This window comes from Marmota flaviventris, chromosome 5 (assembly GCF_047511675.1).
Source record: "Marmota flaviventris isolate mMarFla1 chromosome 5, mMarFla1.hap1, whole genome shotgun sequence".
Lineage (NCBI taxonomy): Eukaryota > Metazoa > Chordata > Mammalia > Rodentia > Sciuridae > Marmota > Marmota flaviventris.
Genome location: NC_092502.1, coordinates 38,731,226 through 38,748,641, shown reverse-complemented (window position 1 = coordinate 38,748,641; position 17,416 = coordinate 38,731,226). Strand labels below are relative to the sequence as shown.

General features: G+C 37.7%; 1 protein-coding gene and 1 non-coding gene across 5 annotated transcripts in view; one reads left to right on the top strand and one right to left on the bottom strand.

Moving 5' to 3' along the window:
• Nucleotides 1-17,416, bottom strand: part of Simc1 (SUMO interacting motifs containing 1) — a 96,506-nt gene that overhangs the window by 1,414 nt on the left and 77,676 nt on the right. For 3 of the 4 annotated variants that reach the window (XM_027941010.2, XM_027941011.2, XM_027941009.2), the window contains 5 exons: nucleotides 16,914-17,045; nucleotides 14,779-14,907; nucleotides 8,807-8,963; nucleotides 8,535-8,619; nucleotides 537-1,359 (listed from right to left, as the gene is read on the bottom strand). In XM_027941010.2, the coding sequence (XP_027796811.2) occupies nucleotides 1,109-1,359; nucleotides 8,535-8,619; nucleotides 8,807-8,963; nucleotides 14,779-14,907; nucleotides 16,914-17,045 (754 nt within the window). In that variant the 3' untranslated portion in view covers nucleotides 537-1,108. Of the gene's footprint in view, nucleotides 1-536; nucleotides 1,360-8,534; nucleotides 8,620-8,806; nucleotides 8,964-14,778; nucleotides 14,908-16,913; nucleotides 17,046-17,416 lie in introns of those variants that run through there. The other variant, XR_003583553.3, reaches the window with a different exon arrangement.
• Nucleotides 17,250-17,322, top strand: Trnaa-agc (transfer RNA alanine (anticodon AGC)). The gene has a single exon. It is a non-coding gene; the product is annotated as a tRNA-Ala (tRNA).

Genomic DNA, 17,416 nt, shown 5'->3' with positions numbered 1-17,416 from the left:
TTAATCCAGGGCCTTGTACATTCAAGGCAAGTGCTCTACCATTATTGAGCTATACCCCACTCCCTGCCCTAGGATGGTAAACTTTTAGAGTAAATGAAATTCATTTGAAATTAGTGTCAATTATTTCAGTTTCTTTGTATAGGTCAGGGCTTAACTTTTTGGAGGAGACATGGATATATTCAAAATAAGAAAAGCATTTTTCACCAAAATGAGCCTCATATCTTTATGCAGCATATCTTAGAAACTGCATTTTTATTTCTCCTCATTTTGTACATTTGTCTTGAACACTGTCTCAGATACTTGCCGTTTTTGTTTTGGTTAGGATTTTTGTTTACATAAGAAGCTGACCTTCTTATAGAGAAGCCTTTAAGTCTAAAATTGTCAGAACAACTAATTTATTTGTGTCTTCTCTGTTATGATCTTTTGTTTGGACAATAAAGATCCTTATTGTTTTCTCAAATGTGGGTATCTTTCGGTCCTGTTAACAATAGCCATTCTGCCTACCCAGTCATGGAACCTAAGCATGGTAAACTTGGTATTTTGAAAAACCATTGCCTTTTTATTGTATCTTTTTAACATCAAATGTTTTATAACACACTCTATCCTTCTGTTTCTTTGTCCCCTTTTGTTACATTAGATCTTAATAGACTGGCCACAAAGTCAAATTCATAGGCAATATAAAAGGTCTAATAGAGAATGTTAGGAAAAACAAATGTTTTTCCAGAAACAGGCTCTCAGTTACTTGAATAACACTGACATACAGTTTGTTCATCAGAGGGATTCTTCTCTCTCACATCTTGAATGGAAATGTTAAACAGAGTGCATATAGTGTTACCTGTTTCAAAAAAAGTATAGATAAATAATTTATTAAAAAATATATACACCTTGTATATTTAAGCCATATTTGAGAATAGGCCAGGATAGGATTATCAAAAAAAGAGAGAGATGCTAAAGAGTCAGAAAGTGACTACAGCCTACAGATAAATAAGATAGGTTTGGTCCTGCGAGATTTTTACTACTGTTCATACTTTCGGAGCTTTTAAGTAGTTGAAGACAAGTTCAAGAGGTATTCTTGGTGCTCAGTGCTTAGAAGGCCCTTAGGGCTGCTCTAGTGCTTCGGAGTAGGCTCTGTGTCAGGGTTCAAGTCCGCAGCATAGAAGAGCAGAAGCTTCAACAAGTGCACTTTGTCTTGCAGTTGAGGGACCAGAGGCTCCCCCAGCATCTGGATTAAGCGACTGCGGAAGGCCTCAATCTGCTTCTCCACATCCACCACTGTGATGTCATCTCCTTGTTGGGGCTTGGGCTTAATCCTTTTGATTATTAAGTCTTTTCGATCAATCACTGAACTCCGTAGGTGCTCTGCAAGAGGGAAGAAATCAGTGAAACTATACTGCTTTTTATCTCTCTCTGATTAAAAAAATGAAGTCCAATATTAGGTAAATTCCTGTTGCCTAGTTACTGGAAGACAAGTCAAAAGGCTATGTAGATTACTACGGCAACCCCATTTCCAAAAGGTCCTGTATTTTTGATTTACTCTGATCATCAAGAAGTTTTTTTTTTTTTTTTTTTTACATATTAAAAAAATTGCATTCTTTTTATCTTTTTCCTTTTGATTTAAACTATAAGCCTACATGAAATTACATTTTAGATATTTCAAATTTATACACAAGACATTTTTGAGACAGGATCTCTCCTACAGTGGGGAGACCCCTCTGGGTGGTGAGGGGATACTAAAGTGGAAATTGAGGTGTCAGTATGAACATGTATAATAAATTTATAAAATTATGTAATTTACTGACAGGGTCTAAAAGCAGAGACACTCTAGTAGCAATCATAATTTAAATCCTAGCTTCCATACACATTCTCCACTAAAAGCAATCAATTTTTTTTTTTTTTTTTTTTTTTGAGAAAGACGTTCTGAGACCAAGGCAAGGTAACCTGGAACACCTGGAACACCTTTTGTGAGAAAGGGAATGTTTAAAATTAATGGGGAGGGGCTGGGGTTGTGGCTTAGTGGTTGAGAGCTTGCCTTGCATGTGTGAGGCACTGGGTTTGATCCTCAGCACCACATAATATAAATAAAACAAAGATAAAAAGATGATGGAGACCTGTCAAAAGCAACCTAAAGGATGTTCTTATTGGCCAAATTTTGGACAATGTGATCAGAAAAAAGGATGCCAAAAAATGAATTATTTCAACACACTGAATTTTAAAAAGTCCTGAGTGCACAGTAGAAGTTTTTAAAGGGAGCCCTTTTTTCCAGAAGAAGGTTAAGAAGTATAGAAGAAAGTAGAACTAGAAAGTTTGCCACTTTTCAAACTACTAATATGAGTCAAGTAAGAACCACAAATGGATGCTAAAACCAAGTGAAAGGCTGACAGGATATTCATAGTCTCAAAAGTTTCACCCTCTACTAATAACAAAGGGAAAATAAATCCTGTCTCAGCCTCCTGAGCTGCTGGGACTACAGGTGTGTACTACTATGCCCAGCTTGCCCTTTCTATTTTGAGACAAGGTCTCACTAAGTTGCCCAGGCTAGTCTTGAATTTGTGATCATCCTGCCTGTTGGGAGCTGTTGAGATTATAGGTGTATATGTGACTGCCCTGCATGACATTGCCTTTTGATGTCATGTGCAAGATTTCTTAGATTTTACTATTTTTATTAATTTTTTTTTTTTTTTTAGACAGGGTCTTGCTAAATTGCCCAGGCTGGACTCGAACTTGTGGGCCAGCTTTCTGAGCAGCTAGGATTACAGGTGTGCACCACCATGCTTGGCTTGCTAATAGATTTTTAACATGAATCTTATTGTGAGAAGATATTAAGACAATCCCAATTACTGAACATTCTACAAAATAACTGGCCTCAACTCTTTAAAAATGTCTGTTGAGCTGGGCACGGTGATGCATGCCTGTAATCACAGCTACTCAGGAAGCTGAGGCAGGAGGATCATAAGTTCAAGGACAGCCTTAGCAACATAGTGAGGCCCTGTCTCAAACAAAACAAAACAAAACAAAAAAATAAGGCTGGGAATGTCGTGCAGTGGTTCAATTCCCACTAACCCCCCCCCCCCCCAAAAAAAAAAAAAAAAAGGCTGTTATGAAGGACTAGTAAAGGCTGGGAACTCTGTGATTGAGAGATTGAAGGAGATAAGAGTACGACTACCAAGTACAGTGCTTGATACTTGACTGGGTTCTGACTCAAAAGTAATCATCTACATATGATATTATGGGACATTAGATAATATTCTATCAAGAATCAGTTTCTTGTGATAATTGTGAGTGTTATGTAGAAGAATATCTTTGGAGATTCAAGCTGAAGGATTTAAGCAGGACTATGATAGTACAACTTATTTTCAACTGTCTCAGTTCTCTCTAGCCAAAGTGTAATCATTAAGCCACCTGTGGCCACATGTTAACAGCTGGTGAGTCAAGAAAAAGGGCGTAGAGGGTGTTCATTATACTATTATTTTAAATTTTCTATAGGCCTGAAAATGAAAATACTAAGGAAAATAAGAAGTTATAAAGGTATCTCATTCCACATCCACAGGCCAGCTCCAATAGTTCTGGAAGTATGTGGAATTGAGACAAAGGAGTTCAGGGTCACATATAAAGCAAATGCACTGAAGAATTCTGAGGACTTTATCATGACTCCCAGATGCATCAAAGTAACTCCAGCATCATTTTCTCAGTCTCATTTATTTTATAAATAAGCATAATCCCAAAAGGACTGAATAGTGTTTGGAAATTAAGAGAATAAACTTACTATTATTATTTTTTAGTACTAGGAATTAAATCCAGATGTGCTTTATCACAGAGCTACAACCCTAACCCTTTTTGTTTTGATACAGGGTCTTGCTAAATTGCTTAGGGCCTGGCTAAGTTGCTGAGGCTGGCCTTGACCTTGTGATTCTCCTGCCTCAGCCTCCAGAGGTTCTGGGATTACAGGTGTGAGCCACCACATGGAACAGAATAAGTTCATTTTAAGCAATATATTTTGTTACATTTTCGATTAATATGCTCAATATATTTCTCATCAACTTTCAGATGAAAGCACTTAAAAGTCTAGATTTATACCAGTAAGTCTAATTACTGTCTGAAAAGGAAGTATAATAAATATATTACAGTGTGTCCAAGATCTGGAAACAGAAAACAATGTTGCTTTTAGATGTAATTATAGGGCCCTTTGAACATTTAAGCAACAAAAATTTACAGTGAGAACCTAGTTTCTGGAACTAGGCTAGACTGCAGGGACAGTGGAATCAGACCAGCTCTGTGCACTTACATTCTAGTCACAGGAATCCTGAGAAGGAATAAACCCACAAAAATAATTATAGATTGACATGAGTACAATTAAAGAAATAAATTGGATGCTGTGATAAAGAGTAATAAGAGGGGTGGGATGGAATGAAAGTAAGCAGTCTACTCTAGCCAGGAAGGGCCCTTGAGGCGAGTCCAGAAGGATGAGATGGAGGTAACTATGTCTACTTCTAGGGAGTGTGCAGTCCAGGTAAACAGCAGAGCAAGTGCAAATGCCCTGAGGCAGGAAAAAAAAGCTTGCTTTGAAAACTGGAGATCAAGTCAGGGACATAGAAGGGAGTAGTAGGAGGGAGATGGCATTGGAGGGTAGGCTGGGCTATGTAATAAATGTGGATTTGTCCTTGGGGAGTATCTAGAGGGGTTTACTGCAGGGTTTTAAGTAAGGAAACGTAATCTGTTTCACTTTGCTACTGGTGGAGAATGGTCTTAGGAGGACAACAGCCTTCTGGTAGAATTTGATTTTCTTAAACAAGGCACGGCTACTCTGACAAATCTAGCAATGGTTTTTGAAAAAGATAGAAAGAAACATTGACTGAATAGGGTGAAACAGGGAAGACCAATGATGTGAGCAAGAAAAATGTGGAGTTTATTATTAGAATAATGCTCATTAATGCCCATCTAAGCACTGCCCATGGGGGAGGAGGAAATGTTGGCCGTTCTGGTCTATTTGGCAGGGCCTTGGATTTTAGGCCTCAGTGGGTATGAACGAGTTCTTACGTCACAGGGTGCTCACTACTATGTGAAGCAATTTATGTAATGGGTTGAGCATAATTCCTGACTCAAGTTGTTTTAGCTGAAAGTATTGTTATTAGTTACTGGATCTATAGTGGAGTTAGCTATTATTATTTTATCATCAGCACCACCACTAAGAATTTCTAACTTAATACACCAAACTGAATTCTTATCTTTCCTGCAGATTTTTCTCGATTTTCAATGATGGAAATTTTTCTCTATTTTCAGTCCTGGAAATCATATTCAAGCCATCAAGCCAATCTTCAAAGAATTTCGGTTGCACTTATTGCCTTACTCACTGCACTACCCACACCAGGGTCACTTTGGCAGAATTTGCCACATACCAGGCAGAGTGAACACTGAAATTTACAGATATGATTATGATATTCCCTTACCTGAAACCACCTTGACATTTCCTGACTCTTGAAATTAAGTGGAATTTCCTCAGCACGACTCAGAAGGCCCTTCATATGCTGTCCCTTGTAGTTTCATCAAGGATTGTTCTGCCCTTACTCACTAAAGCCCAGCCCTACAATCACTAAGTAACTTTTTGCCTTGGAGTCCTTAAACATGCTCTTCCTTCTTTCTGGAAAACTGTACCATTCCCATTTGGCCAATACCAGTACAGGCAGCTCTACATATCTGCAGCTTCCTTACCTGATGATTTAACCATTAGTGGACTGAAAATATTCAGAAAAAGGTGTGCTTGTACTGAACATGTAGACTTTTCTTTCTTGTCCTTATTCCCTAAAAAATATAGGAGGATGCATGTAGGATATATGTTAATACTACACCACTTATATAAGGGACTTGAGCATCCATAGATTTTGGTATCCTTGCGGTTTCCTGGAACCAATCCCTTAAGGATGCTGAGGGATGACTGTACTTCTCATTACAGCTATCACTTCTCTAGGAAGGCTTCTTAGGTTCCACGAAAAATAGATAGTCTTCCTGTTCTGTGCAGTTGCACTTTCCTTCACAGAATTTATCTTAATTGTACTTAAATGTTACTTGTGTGATTATTTATTTAGCTTCAATCTTCCCACTAGACAGTAAGCTCTGTGAGGGCAGGAGCTATGTTAGTCGTCTTTTTCACTGAGGTTTTCCCAGTAAGCCAGGCACAGAGAATGCATTCATATCTGTTGCTTGGATGAACGTATGAATTTGAAACGATCTGGCCTGATTCAGCTTTTCTCCCCTCTGTGGACAGGAATCTCTGCAGGAAGCCTGTATGTGATTCTCTTCAGGATGACTGGTGACTGAGTTTTGTGGGATGCTCTGCCTAAGCTGTCCAGCTGAGTGGCATTAAAGATATTGTTTAAGTTCCTAGGACTCATACTTTCAAAATATGAGGTTTTGAGTAGTCATAAATATTAGGAAAACTCCCATGACAGATAGCAATTTATAATTTTGCTGAGTCTCAAATGAGTGACATGGCAATGAAACTGGGGTGTGGGGGATGGATTTCCTTAGCCAGAGAATGCAAGCCCAACTGACAGCTCAGTAACTATGTCACAATAAGGCTGCTCTGCTCAAACATTTGCAAAATAGCATTTTGGGGCATACTGCTCTCCAGGTCCATACAAAATACGTTACAAAAGAAATAATTACATAAACCTCAATGAGGCTAAGTATTCAGGGAATTTGCCTTTGGGACTTTGTTCGAAGAAAGATATGCACCTACAATACTGCTAAAATCACACAAAGTATACAACTACATATTTCAGCCTTCACAAGATACCCTTTGAAATTTTAGTCCTAAGAATCTGAAACAAGAGAAGATCCTTGTAGTTTAACCCTGGCCAGGCAAATAGGCATATTGAGATTCAACTTATAATGACTGAACAGTTACCATTTTTTCCTCACACTCTTGAATGCAAGTTACATAGTATCATCCCCATTCTACAGAAAAAGAAACCAAAGCCTCAAGACATAAAGTTAGCTGCCCAACACACAGTAAGGGCTAAAGACAGAATCTTTTTCTTTTGGTATTGGTGCTTTACCACTAAGGTATATCCTAGAGTTGGGATCTAAACCCAGACTGTTGTTGTTGGTTTTTTTTAAGATCTAAAAAATACTTTATTTATTTATTTATTTGGTGCTGAGGATCAAATCCAGTACCTCACATGTGCTAGGCAAGCACTCTACCACTGAACTACAACTCCAGTCCCCAGAAGTTTTTAATCTAGTGCTATTTTTGGGGAAAAAAACAATTTCTATATTTCCAGTTCTGGGCCTGAGAAGGTCTAAGGTCCCCATTACTTTCATGTGCCCATTACTGAGTTAAAGTCAACATTAACATGATCATAACTAAGCAAATTTTATATGTATGCATCTTTCCCTTACTATTGGAGAATAATTAGTAGATACTGTGTACAGTGATTCAGTATGGATTCCCTAAAACCAATGACATTTACTATCAAAATCTGGTACAATTTTCAGAGACAAGAAACTTAATATAATACTATTATTTAATCTCTTCAAATTTCTACAATTGTCCAAATAATGTTTTTTTTTTTTGGCTAGGGATTAAACCCAAGTTTTGGCGCATGCTAGGCAAGCGCTCTACCACTGAGCTAGATTCCCAGCACTTGATCCAGTCTAGAATCATGTATTGCATATAATATTCACATGATTTAGTTTCTTATTCATATTCTTTAGTTTTTAAGACCTTGGTACATTTGAAAAGTACAGATTGTTATTCTGTAAAAGGTCCCTCCTGATTTCGTCTGATGTTTCCTTGTGATTAGATCCAGGTCATGGATTTTTGGTAAGACCACTGAATATGTGATAATATGTCCTTTCAGCCCAACACATCCAGGAAAAATGTCAGGTTTCTCCCCTTTCCAGTTTTCTTTTATACAAAAAAATAAAATTCAGCAGTTCTTTCATTTTCCCAAGGTCTTCTATAATCTTTGGGATAACAAAATATTTCTCATTTGAAATAGCTATTCCATCATTATCCTTGTCAACATTCACCTCCTGAGTGTCACGTGGATCTTTCCCAAGATCCTTGCCAAGCACTGGCTCATCTGTGACTTGAGTTTCTATGAAGAGCAAGTTTTATAGGCTAACATTGGGATATGTTGCATCTTTTTCAAGATGTACAGGTCCACCTTGCCACTGGTTTGCTCTGTATTTGCCTTGTATTGACAATCAGTGAACAACCAACCCAACAAAGACCTTGCAACAAGACAGCAGAGTCAGATGTTAAGGCTAATCAACTTTTCAGGATATGATGACGTCTGTCTTTATACAGCCATATGACTAGAAAGCCCACTGGACTATCAGCCACAACAAAAACATACAATTTTCCTATTTCACTGTAGTGATTCCAGATATGTGGTTCAATGTCCTTTATGGTTACAACCCAAAACAATATTTATTTAAGTGAACAAATCAGAATTCTCTGAGTAACTATCATTCATAATCATGTTGATTGTGAGCTCTCCCACAATACCTTTTTGTGAACAAGTGCTCCTTACCTCTTAAAACATGTTGATAACTGGACAACAGAAACTGCAGATGCTCGACCAGCTCATCCCAAGTCTGCCACTGGGTTTTATCTGACTGCAGAGATAATAAAACAATTGGTAATAAATGCTTCCCCCATTAATGTTTTTGTACAGTTTTCAAGTCCCTTTTACACAATGTTAAACAATGCCACAAACTAAAATCCCAAGGGTGGGGTTAGGGAAAAGGTGTACTAGGCCTGGAATTGAAGGAAAAAAAAAAAAAAGAAAGAAAAGAAACATACCTGACACTTGAGTAGTGATGTGGAATTGTTCAGAAAATAGAGGGCCTGGGCCAGAGACAAGGGCAAGCGGGTGGGTGTCTCGCAGCTGTGCAGGAATATGATTTCTAACACTTTGCAGCGCAGAAGGTGGCTTTCCATGGTAGTAAAGAACATCTCTCTGTGTGGAGAAGTGGAAGAGGGAGTTAACCATCACAATTATATTTCAAAGAACATACCACAATTCACCCTGAATGTTTTAACACTGTCCTAAAAAAAGACAGCTGAGGGAATACAATGGAGACCTACATAATCACAACGCCTATGGACAGGACAGACATGGATTTGTTTATGAATTAATGAGTGCCAGTAGGAGGGAAAGTCTGACATTTAAAAAAGACAAGTTTAGGACACATTAAAAAGAATTACATCACACTGTATGAGAATAAATATTTCTGAATGCCTGTAATGTACCAGATAGTGTTTGCCACAAGAAAAAATTCTAAGATAAAGGCAGATAATTATTCTAAAAAAGTTGATAGTTGAACAGAGCAAGAGGTGTGCGACAGGAACTCAGCATGGGCCACGTACACATGTATGTGAGCTGTGAGTATCGCCCCAGGGACACAGAGAAGAGAGAACACATTTGGTTAGGGGACCAGAAGTCTAGAGGAGGATATACTGAAGGAGTGGTCTAGGAGGAACAGATTCAAGGCAGGAGGCATCAAAGGAGGGAAAAAAAAAACACAAAAAAACACACGCAATGAGAAAAAAGCATAGAGCTGTGGCACTGTGCCTTCATAAATTTCAGTAGGACTTGGAGAGTCCCAGAGGGACCCTTGCCCTCGGCAAGGTTCACTGCAGTTTCACAGCAAAGGTGGACTGGATACCTTTAGAAACTTCTGAGCAAGGGAGTGACAAAACAAGCTGTTTCAGGAAAGTCAATCACACTTATTGTTTTTAAAGTAGTCAGCTTCCCAAAAGGGCTCTGGATCCTAGGTACACAGATGCATTTCTGGGCTGACTGAAGCTTTCTGGTTTGTTTGGTAGTCCTTGCCAGTTTCTGGAAGGCAGACAGCTTGAGAACAGAAGAGAAGATGGCAGCAAGAAGTGGTGCTATGCATGATAAGTGGTGTGTGATCCTGACTGCAATCCCAGCTACTTGGGAGGCCGAAGTGGGAGGAACACTTTGAACAGAAGTTCAGAGTCGGCCTGGGCAACAGAGTGAAACCTTGTCTCAAAAAAGAAAACAAATTCAATTTTGCATTTTAAATTTTCCCTTACCTTTGTCTTCTACCACACACACACATATTTGTGCAAAACAGAGTTTAAAAAGAAGAATGAATACTTTCAACCTTTGCTTCTTACTTCAAAACTTTCGAAGACTCTAGAATATTTTTGAAAATCCATCTCATCTCTTTAACGGTTTCCTATAATTTTCTACATCTTCTTTCATACACAGAAGCCCATATTATTGTATTTGTATATTTGCAAGCTATTCCTCAAATTCTTTTAAGGTGTATATTATTTTGCTCACAAGACAACTTTCCTATTTAATAACCTTTTTTAAAAATATTTTTAAATATCTTTATTTATTTTTATGTGGTGCTAGGATTGAACCCAGGGCCACGCATGTGCTAGGCAAGCACTCTACTGCTGAGCCATAATCCCAGCCCCTAATAACCTTTTATTTTGAAGTGCATTTTCTTATCCAATTTTTATGCCATAGCCTGCGAAAATTTTGTCCTGGCTTACCACCATTTGGCCCAGTTATCCCACTCCTCAGCACATACCCCATGGACTTAATTAAAATCAGCATACTATAGTGATGGCGGCCACATCAATAGCATTTATAGCAGCTCAATTCACAATAGCTAAGCTATAGAACCAACATAGGTGCTCTTCAACAGAAAAATGGATAAAGAAAATGTGGTATATATACACAATGGAATATTACTCTGCCATAAAGAATGGATGAAACTGGAGGCTATCATGCTAAGTGAAATAAGCCAATCCCTCAAAAAAAAAACCAAGGCTGAATGTTCTGATACGCAGATGCTAACACAGAATAAGGGGATGGGGGGAAGAACAGAAGTCCACTGGATTAGACAAAGAGGAATGAAGGGAGGGGAAGGGAGATGGGAATAGGAAAGATAGGAAAGTTATATCTGATTTATTCTACTATCTTCATATATGAATACATGATCAGTGTTAACTCCACATCATGTACAACCACAAAAATGGGAAGTTATACTCCATGTATGTATGTAAAAATACATCCTACTGTCATGTATAAGAAAAAAAAAAAAAACCCAAACAAACAAAAAACAAGAAAGTCACGGTTGCTGTGATGCCTGCCTATAATCCCAGCAAGGCTGAGAAAGGTGGACTGCAAGTTTGAGAGGGGCCTTAGCAACTTGGGAAGGCCCTAAGCAACTTAGACCTTGTCTCAAAAAATTTCAAAAAAGGGCTGGGGATATGGCTCAATGGTCAAGCACCTCTGAGTTCAATTCCCAATATCAAAAAACAAATGAATAAAACAAAACAAGAACAAAACAAATCTAGGAAAATAACATACATATACTAGTATATTAAAACAATCAGTTTTTTATTATCTCCCCAATATTGTTATTTCTGATCACACACTGCATTTACCAGTCTGCTCCCTCCCGCCCCCACTACAGGGAATGGGGATTGAACCCAGGGGCACTCTACCACTGAGCTTCTTTGTTTTTTGAAACAGGGTCTTTTTAAGTTACCCAGGTTGCAAACGTGCAATCCCCCTGCTTCAGCCTCCTGAGTCACTGTGATTACAGATATGTACCACTGCACTTGGCTCTGTTTTTTTTTTTAAATGTCTTTTTAATTTGAAATTATTCCTCAATCTTTCTTTGTCTTTCATGACATTTTTGAAAAGTACAGGTTAATTTTTTATAGACCGTCTCATTTGAGAGTTGTCTAATATTTTCCTATGAATAGATTAAGATTATACATTTTTGGCAGGAGAACTCCAAAAACAATGTTGTTATTCTCAGTGACTCATAAGAAGAAGCACATAATGCCAACTTGTCCTGCTATTGGTATTAACTTTGATCACTTGATCACGGTGGTGCCTCCATTGTACTTTATTTTTCCTTTGCAATAAATGAGTATATTGTGGTGATATACTTGGAGGCATTAAAATATCTTGTTCCTTCATAAACTTTCACCATTTTAGTATCCATTCAATTCTGAATTAATCATTATTATGGTCAAAACATCATTTTTTCCCCCTTAAATCATCATTTCTTCTTCCATTTTGATTTTTTAATCTTCTTGGTATCAGGGATTGAACCCAGGGGCACTTAACTAAGCTACTTCCCCAGGCCTTTTTATTTTTTATTTTGAGACTAAGTTCTCGCTAAGTTGCTTAGGGCTTTGCTAAATTGCTGTCTGGCTTTGAATTTACAATCCTTCTGCCTTAATCCCCCGAGATGCAGGAATTACGGATATGTGCTACCTCATCCAGCCTGGTTTACTTTTCTATGGTAAAGAGAAAGGTTCCTTCCTGTCAGTATTGGAGTCATGAATTCCTATTTTACTAAATAGATACAATCTTCACTCTATCATTTTGGAGCTCAAATTATCCCAATTCCACTGACAGAAGCCCCTTAAGCTGACTCATGTCTTGACATATTCTGAACATTTTTTGGACATTTTCTTACTTTCTGATACAAATGTGTCAGTCTTATCTTGTGCTGGAATCAGTCATTTCTTCAAGGATTGTAGACTCCTTTCAGAGTCTACTGGTATTTAGAATCAAAGATTTGGGTATAAGGTGTGCCCACTAAAACTAAGGTGAATATGCTCTATGCTTTCTCAGTGTGCAGAGGTAGGAAACAGATGTATGAATACACACACATACATACACAAACATGTTTATGTAAAATATATATATAAATATACCCTCATACATCTACATCTACTCCTACATCTATCTATAATTGTTAGAAACCACAAGTTCTTATTGATACCTCCAGTTCCAATCCAGCCCCACAGGATTCCTTCTATCTTTTCCCTTTCATATGAGTAACTCTCTTCTCTGACAGTGAGAAACTTGGCTCTCATTATCCATAATAACTTTATTTGTTTAATCCTAGAATACACATAAGATAGTTTTTGATTTGTTAATCCATGCCTCTGTGAAAAAGAAACCTAGTAAATAGAGTTCAATATTTATTTACAGTCCACTCTGTCTTTAGCATGAGGATGTTTAGTCCAAACATTGTTTTAAGTTATTTGGACAGAAATGAAGAACCAATTAGTGGTTGCCAGGAGCTGGGAAGGATGGATGTTTATGGCTACAGAAGGTTAGCAAAAGGGATCCTCATGGTGATGGTAAAGTTTTGTATGTTGACATACATCTATACAGACCTACATACAAAATGAGTGCATGTAAGATGGGTAGAATTTGAAAACTAACATTGAATTTTATCAACGTTAATTTCCTGTTTAGGATATTGTACTATAGTTATGCAAGACACAAGCACTGGGGAAAAACAGGGCAAAGGATACCTCTTTCTAATAGTAATTCCTGTACATCTATAATTATTTTAAAATAAAAGTTTTTCTTAAAAAGTTACATGGCTGGGTGTGGTGGCGCATGACTATAATCCCAGCGACTCAGGAGGCGGGGGCAGAAGGACCACAAATTCAAAGCCAGCCTCAGCAAGTTAGTGAAGCCCTAAGCAACTTAGTGAGACCCTGTCTCAAAATAAAAAATGCAAAAGGGTCAGGGATGTAGCTCAGTGTTAAGTACCCCTAGGCTCAATCCCTGGTATAAATAAATAAACAAACAAACAAATAAATAAGGGCTAGGGATGTAGCTCAGTGGTAGAGCGCTTGCCTTGCATGTATGAGGCACTGGGTTTGATCCTCAACACCACACAAAAATAAAGAAATAAAAATAAAGATACTGTGTCCATCTACAGCTAAAAAATATTAATAAATCAATAAATTTTTTCAAAACGTTAGTTGATGGATTTGGGATATATAGCTCAGTGCCTAGCATGAATGAGACCCTTGGTTTGGTCACCAGCACTGCCCCATTCCAAAGAAAATATCCTAAAACAAAAGTTACTTAGGCTTATCACTCGTTTCTCCTCCATTATTTTATTAATTTTAAATACAATTAATGTTTGTAGTTCACTTGATTTTTTAGAATGTAAAACATCATGGCTCCCAAAAGTTTAAAAGTTGTAACCACACAAAAAAGGCATGCTCAGGAAGGTATTTACCACCACCACTGTCGCCATTACCATCCCAGTCAAATACCTTTTCTTCTTTCTACCCAATCTCATCCATCCTCTGTCTGTAAGACATTTTATTACTCTGTGGTTCATCTTAACTTTTTTTCTATAAATATCATAATCATGCATATTTTTGGGTTTTTTCCTTAAGATATATTATTGTTCATATTCTTTTGTATTTTGCTTTTTTAAAAAAACATCTAACAATATATTTTGCATGTGTGCATAAAACCCAGGGTTACTAACACTGAACCACACCCCAGCCCTTCTTATTTTTTATTTTGAGACAGGAATCCTCATGCCGCAACCCCTCAAGTTGCTGAGATTATAGACCTGTATTAACATGTCTGGCTTGTTTCTAATAATTTGTAATCATTAACAATATTGTAGTAAATACTCTTTTACCAATACTTCGTATTATTAGAAATGTGTCTTCAGGGTGAATTCTAGAAGTGAGAATTCTGGGTCTCGTGCCTCTTCCCAAGAAATTAGGCCTTAATTGCAAATAATAATAAATGGGGAACCTCCTTTCAAATGGTTAAAGAGACATAATCAATTTTCCTTCTCCTTCCTTCTTTTTTAATCTACATTTGGAGTTTTCTCTCGAAATTGTTTCCAGCAGGCAGGATAGACAGAAAAGTTAATTTATGCAAAATGACTTCCTAGAAATATTTTTCTTTTCTAATGAAAAAACACAACTAGACTCACCTTTGACTCCTTTCAGGGATGTCCAGCACAAACCCAAACATCATCTCAGCAATTTTATTGGAGCTGCAGGTAGGAGTCCTATCCACCTCTACAGCTATGGACAGCATCCTCTGAAGCTGGCACACAATCCTGAGTCCAGAACATAGGACATGAGTGAGTGGGAGGGCAACAAGAGGCCATCATGTGGCTGGAACGTCCCCTACCAGTGGTATAACGAGAACACACTATTAAGGGATCTTGTAAACCATATACCGGGTCAGGGAAAACTACTCCAATTATCCGCATGCTTTATCTAGCAATTTCACCTGCTGGAGTCTCTTTTGCCAGTTTATACTATCTGAACCTCTCAGAACCTGGGTTGAACTGCAAAAGCAAGCTGCTTTGCAATTCAAAAATAGAACTGCACAATTTTAAGGGTGGAGAGAATTTTAAGAACTAGCTAATCTATAACTTCCCTATTTTGTATATGATATAAATAGGCTCAGTGAATGAAAATTATTTGAATTTTTTGATATAGGAGAAAATACGTATGTCATAATTTTATCCTGTTACTGGTTTCATACTAAATTCAGTCTCAGAACTTCCACTGGTGGAACCTGACCTTCTTTTTCATCAGACTTAACTGTGGCAGAAAGCTGACCTGATGTGGCATTAGGAATCCAGGCATCCAGGCAATGCCTCAGAAAGGTGAGCCTGACCTGACACCAGCCTTTTCTAAAATGTATTATTTACGATAAAAGAAATGGCTTTGTTTTCAGAAAATCTCCATCCAGTGATACAACAGATAGACAAGGGATTCTGGCTATATAAACTGTTTGCCCTTCAACAAATTACTAAACTGCTGAGTCCAAGTCTCACTCATAAAAGGGGAAATAATACCACGTATTTCACAAGGTGAGAGTGATATGTAAAATATCTGACAAAAAGAGACTCACTGATGGTAAATGGTAGTACCTTTAATTATTAATGATAAGATCATGATATAATAGGGAGCCCTATTATTAGTTCTACTAGTATTTACATATAAAATATATTATGAGGATTATTGTATGAAATTAGCTTCCACTGAAGGAGGCTTGTCTACCTTCCTCTTGGGTTTGTATATGATTTCTCTGGAATAACCCCACTTTAGGGACCTTCCACAATATGCCAAAATAAATGCTTTACTGTTCTAAAACGGTATTCTTTTTAGGACAAGATTGTCTCCTAAATTAGCTGAAGCTCATAGGGTTAATATAAAAGTTAGTTTGCTGCAACTATGTTATAATATAATATGTGAACTTAGGTGCAAATGCAATAATTTGGAATGTCAAGTGTGATCAAGATGATTGATATGGAATTCTACGTTACCAATATAAAGGCAGCCATAGTCTCTAAAATCCTGGTCACCTCTCAAGAAATGTGAAGGCCACACTCAATTCCATAAAAGAAATCCTGTGAGTTGGGTGTTATAGCACATGCTTATAATCCCAGCTACTCAGGAGGCTGAGGCAGGAGGACTGAAAGATCTAGGCCAGACTCAGCAACTTAGCAAGATCTTGTCTCAAAATAAAATAAAAGGGCTGGGGATGTAGCTCATTGGTAGAGCACTTGCTTAAAGTGCAGCAAGGCCTTGGATTCAATCCCTAGTAATGAGGGAAAAGAAGAAAAATGAAACACTGTGAATCTCTTTCACAGTCTGAAGTTATGAGACCTGCCCTGGTCTGAGTCATTGCCATTATACCTGTCGGAACCTGCAGGTTGAACTGTTATTTTTTTCCCTATTAAGGGACCAAACACAGGTTTCTGAGGACTAATGGTTGGAATGTTACTACCCACCACTCCCACGTTGGGGAAATGATGAGTAGGTATGACCCTTTATTGGCTCTTGAAACCCAGGAATGGGAGGGCAGGGTACTCTAACTTTTGTTTCACTTCTGCTTTGTCCATCTGTACTTGCTTGGTGAAGTCTTATTTACCTAGGGGTGAATTTGCTTCTGTTTTACTGTCAAATTAGCCTTTAGTTAAAATAAGTCTTTAGTAAGAAACAGTCTATGTTGTAAGAGTTGTTAACTTTGAGTAAACTGTTCTTCAGAACAGGTGCTATTCTTTAAAACCCAATAGCTCAGGGAAAGACAACTTTGCCTGCCCCTTACAACTGATTGGTATTCTTGGTCAGGTTAGACTGGGGAGAAGGATGTCCACCGCTGGCCTTTAAGATTCCTGTTTCTGAAGAAGTTTGATTCCCATCTTCAGTTACTGCTTTGACCAGCCACTTAATAACATCTCTGCAATAGAAAGAAGAGTCACATCATATAGGGCTTAGGTGATACAAGTAAGTAAAAATATCTCAAAGTCAAAATAACTTTTGATGATCACTTAGATAACCAAGATAAAAATGGTAGGCTGAATGCACACACCTAATTTGTTTATTCCTAAAACCTCACTAATATTACAGCAAATAATTATATAAAGAATTCACAAGGGCGGGCTGGGGTTGTAGCTCAGTGGTAGAGCACTTGCCTAGCATGCTAGAGGCCCTAGGTTCGATCCCAAGCACCACATAAAACTAAATAAACAGAATAAAGGTATCGTGTCCATCTACAACTAAAAACAAAACAAAACAAAAAACCCCCTCCACCTTTAAAAGAAAAAAAGA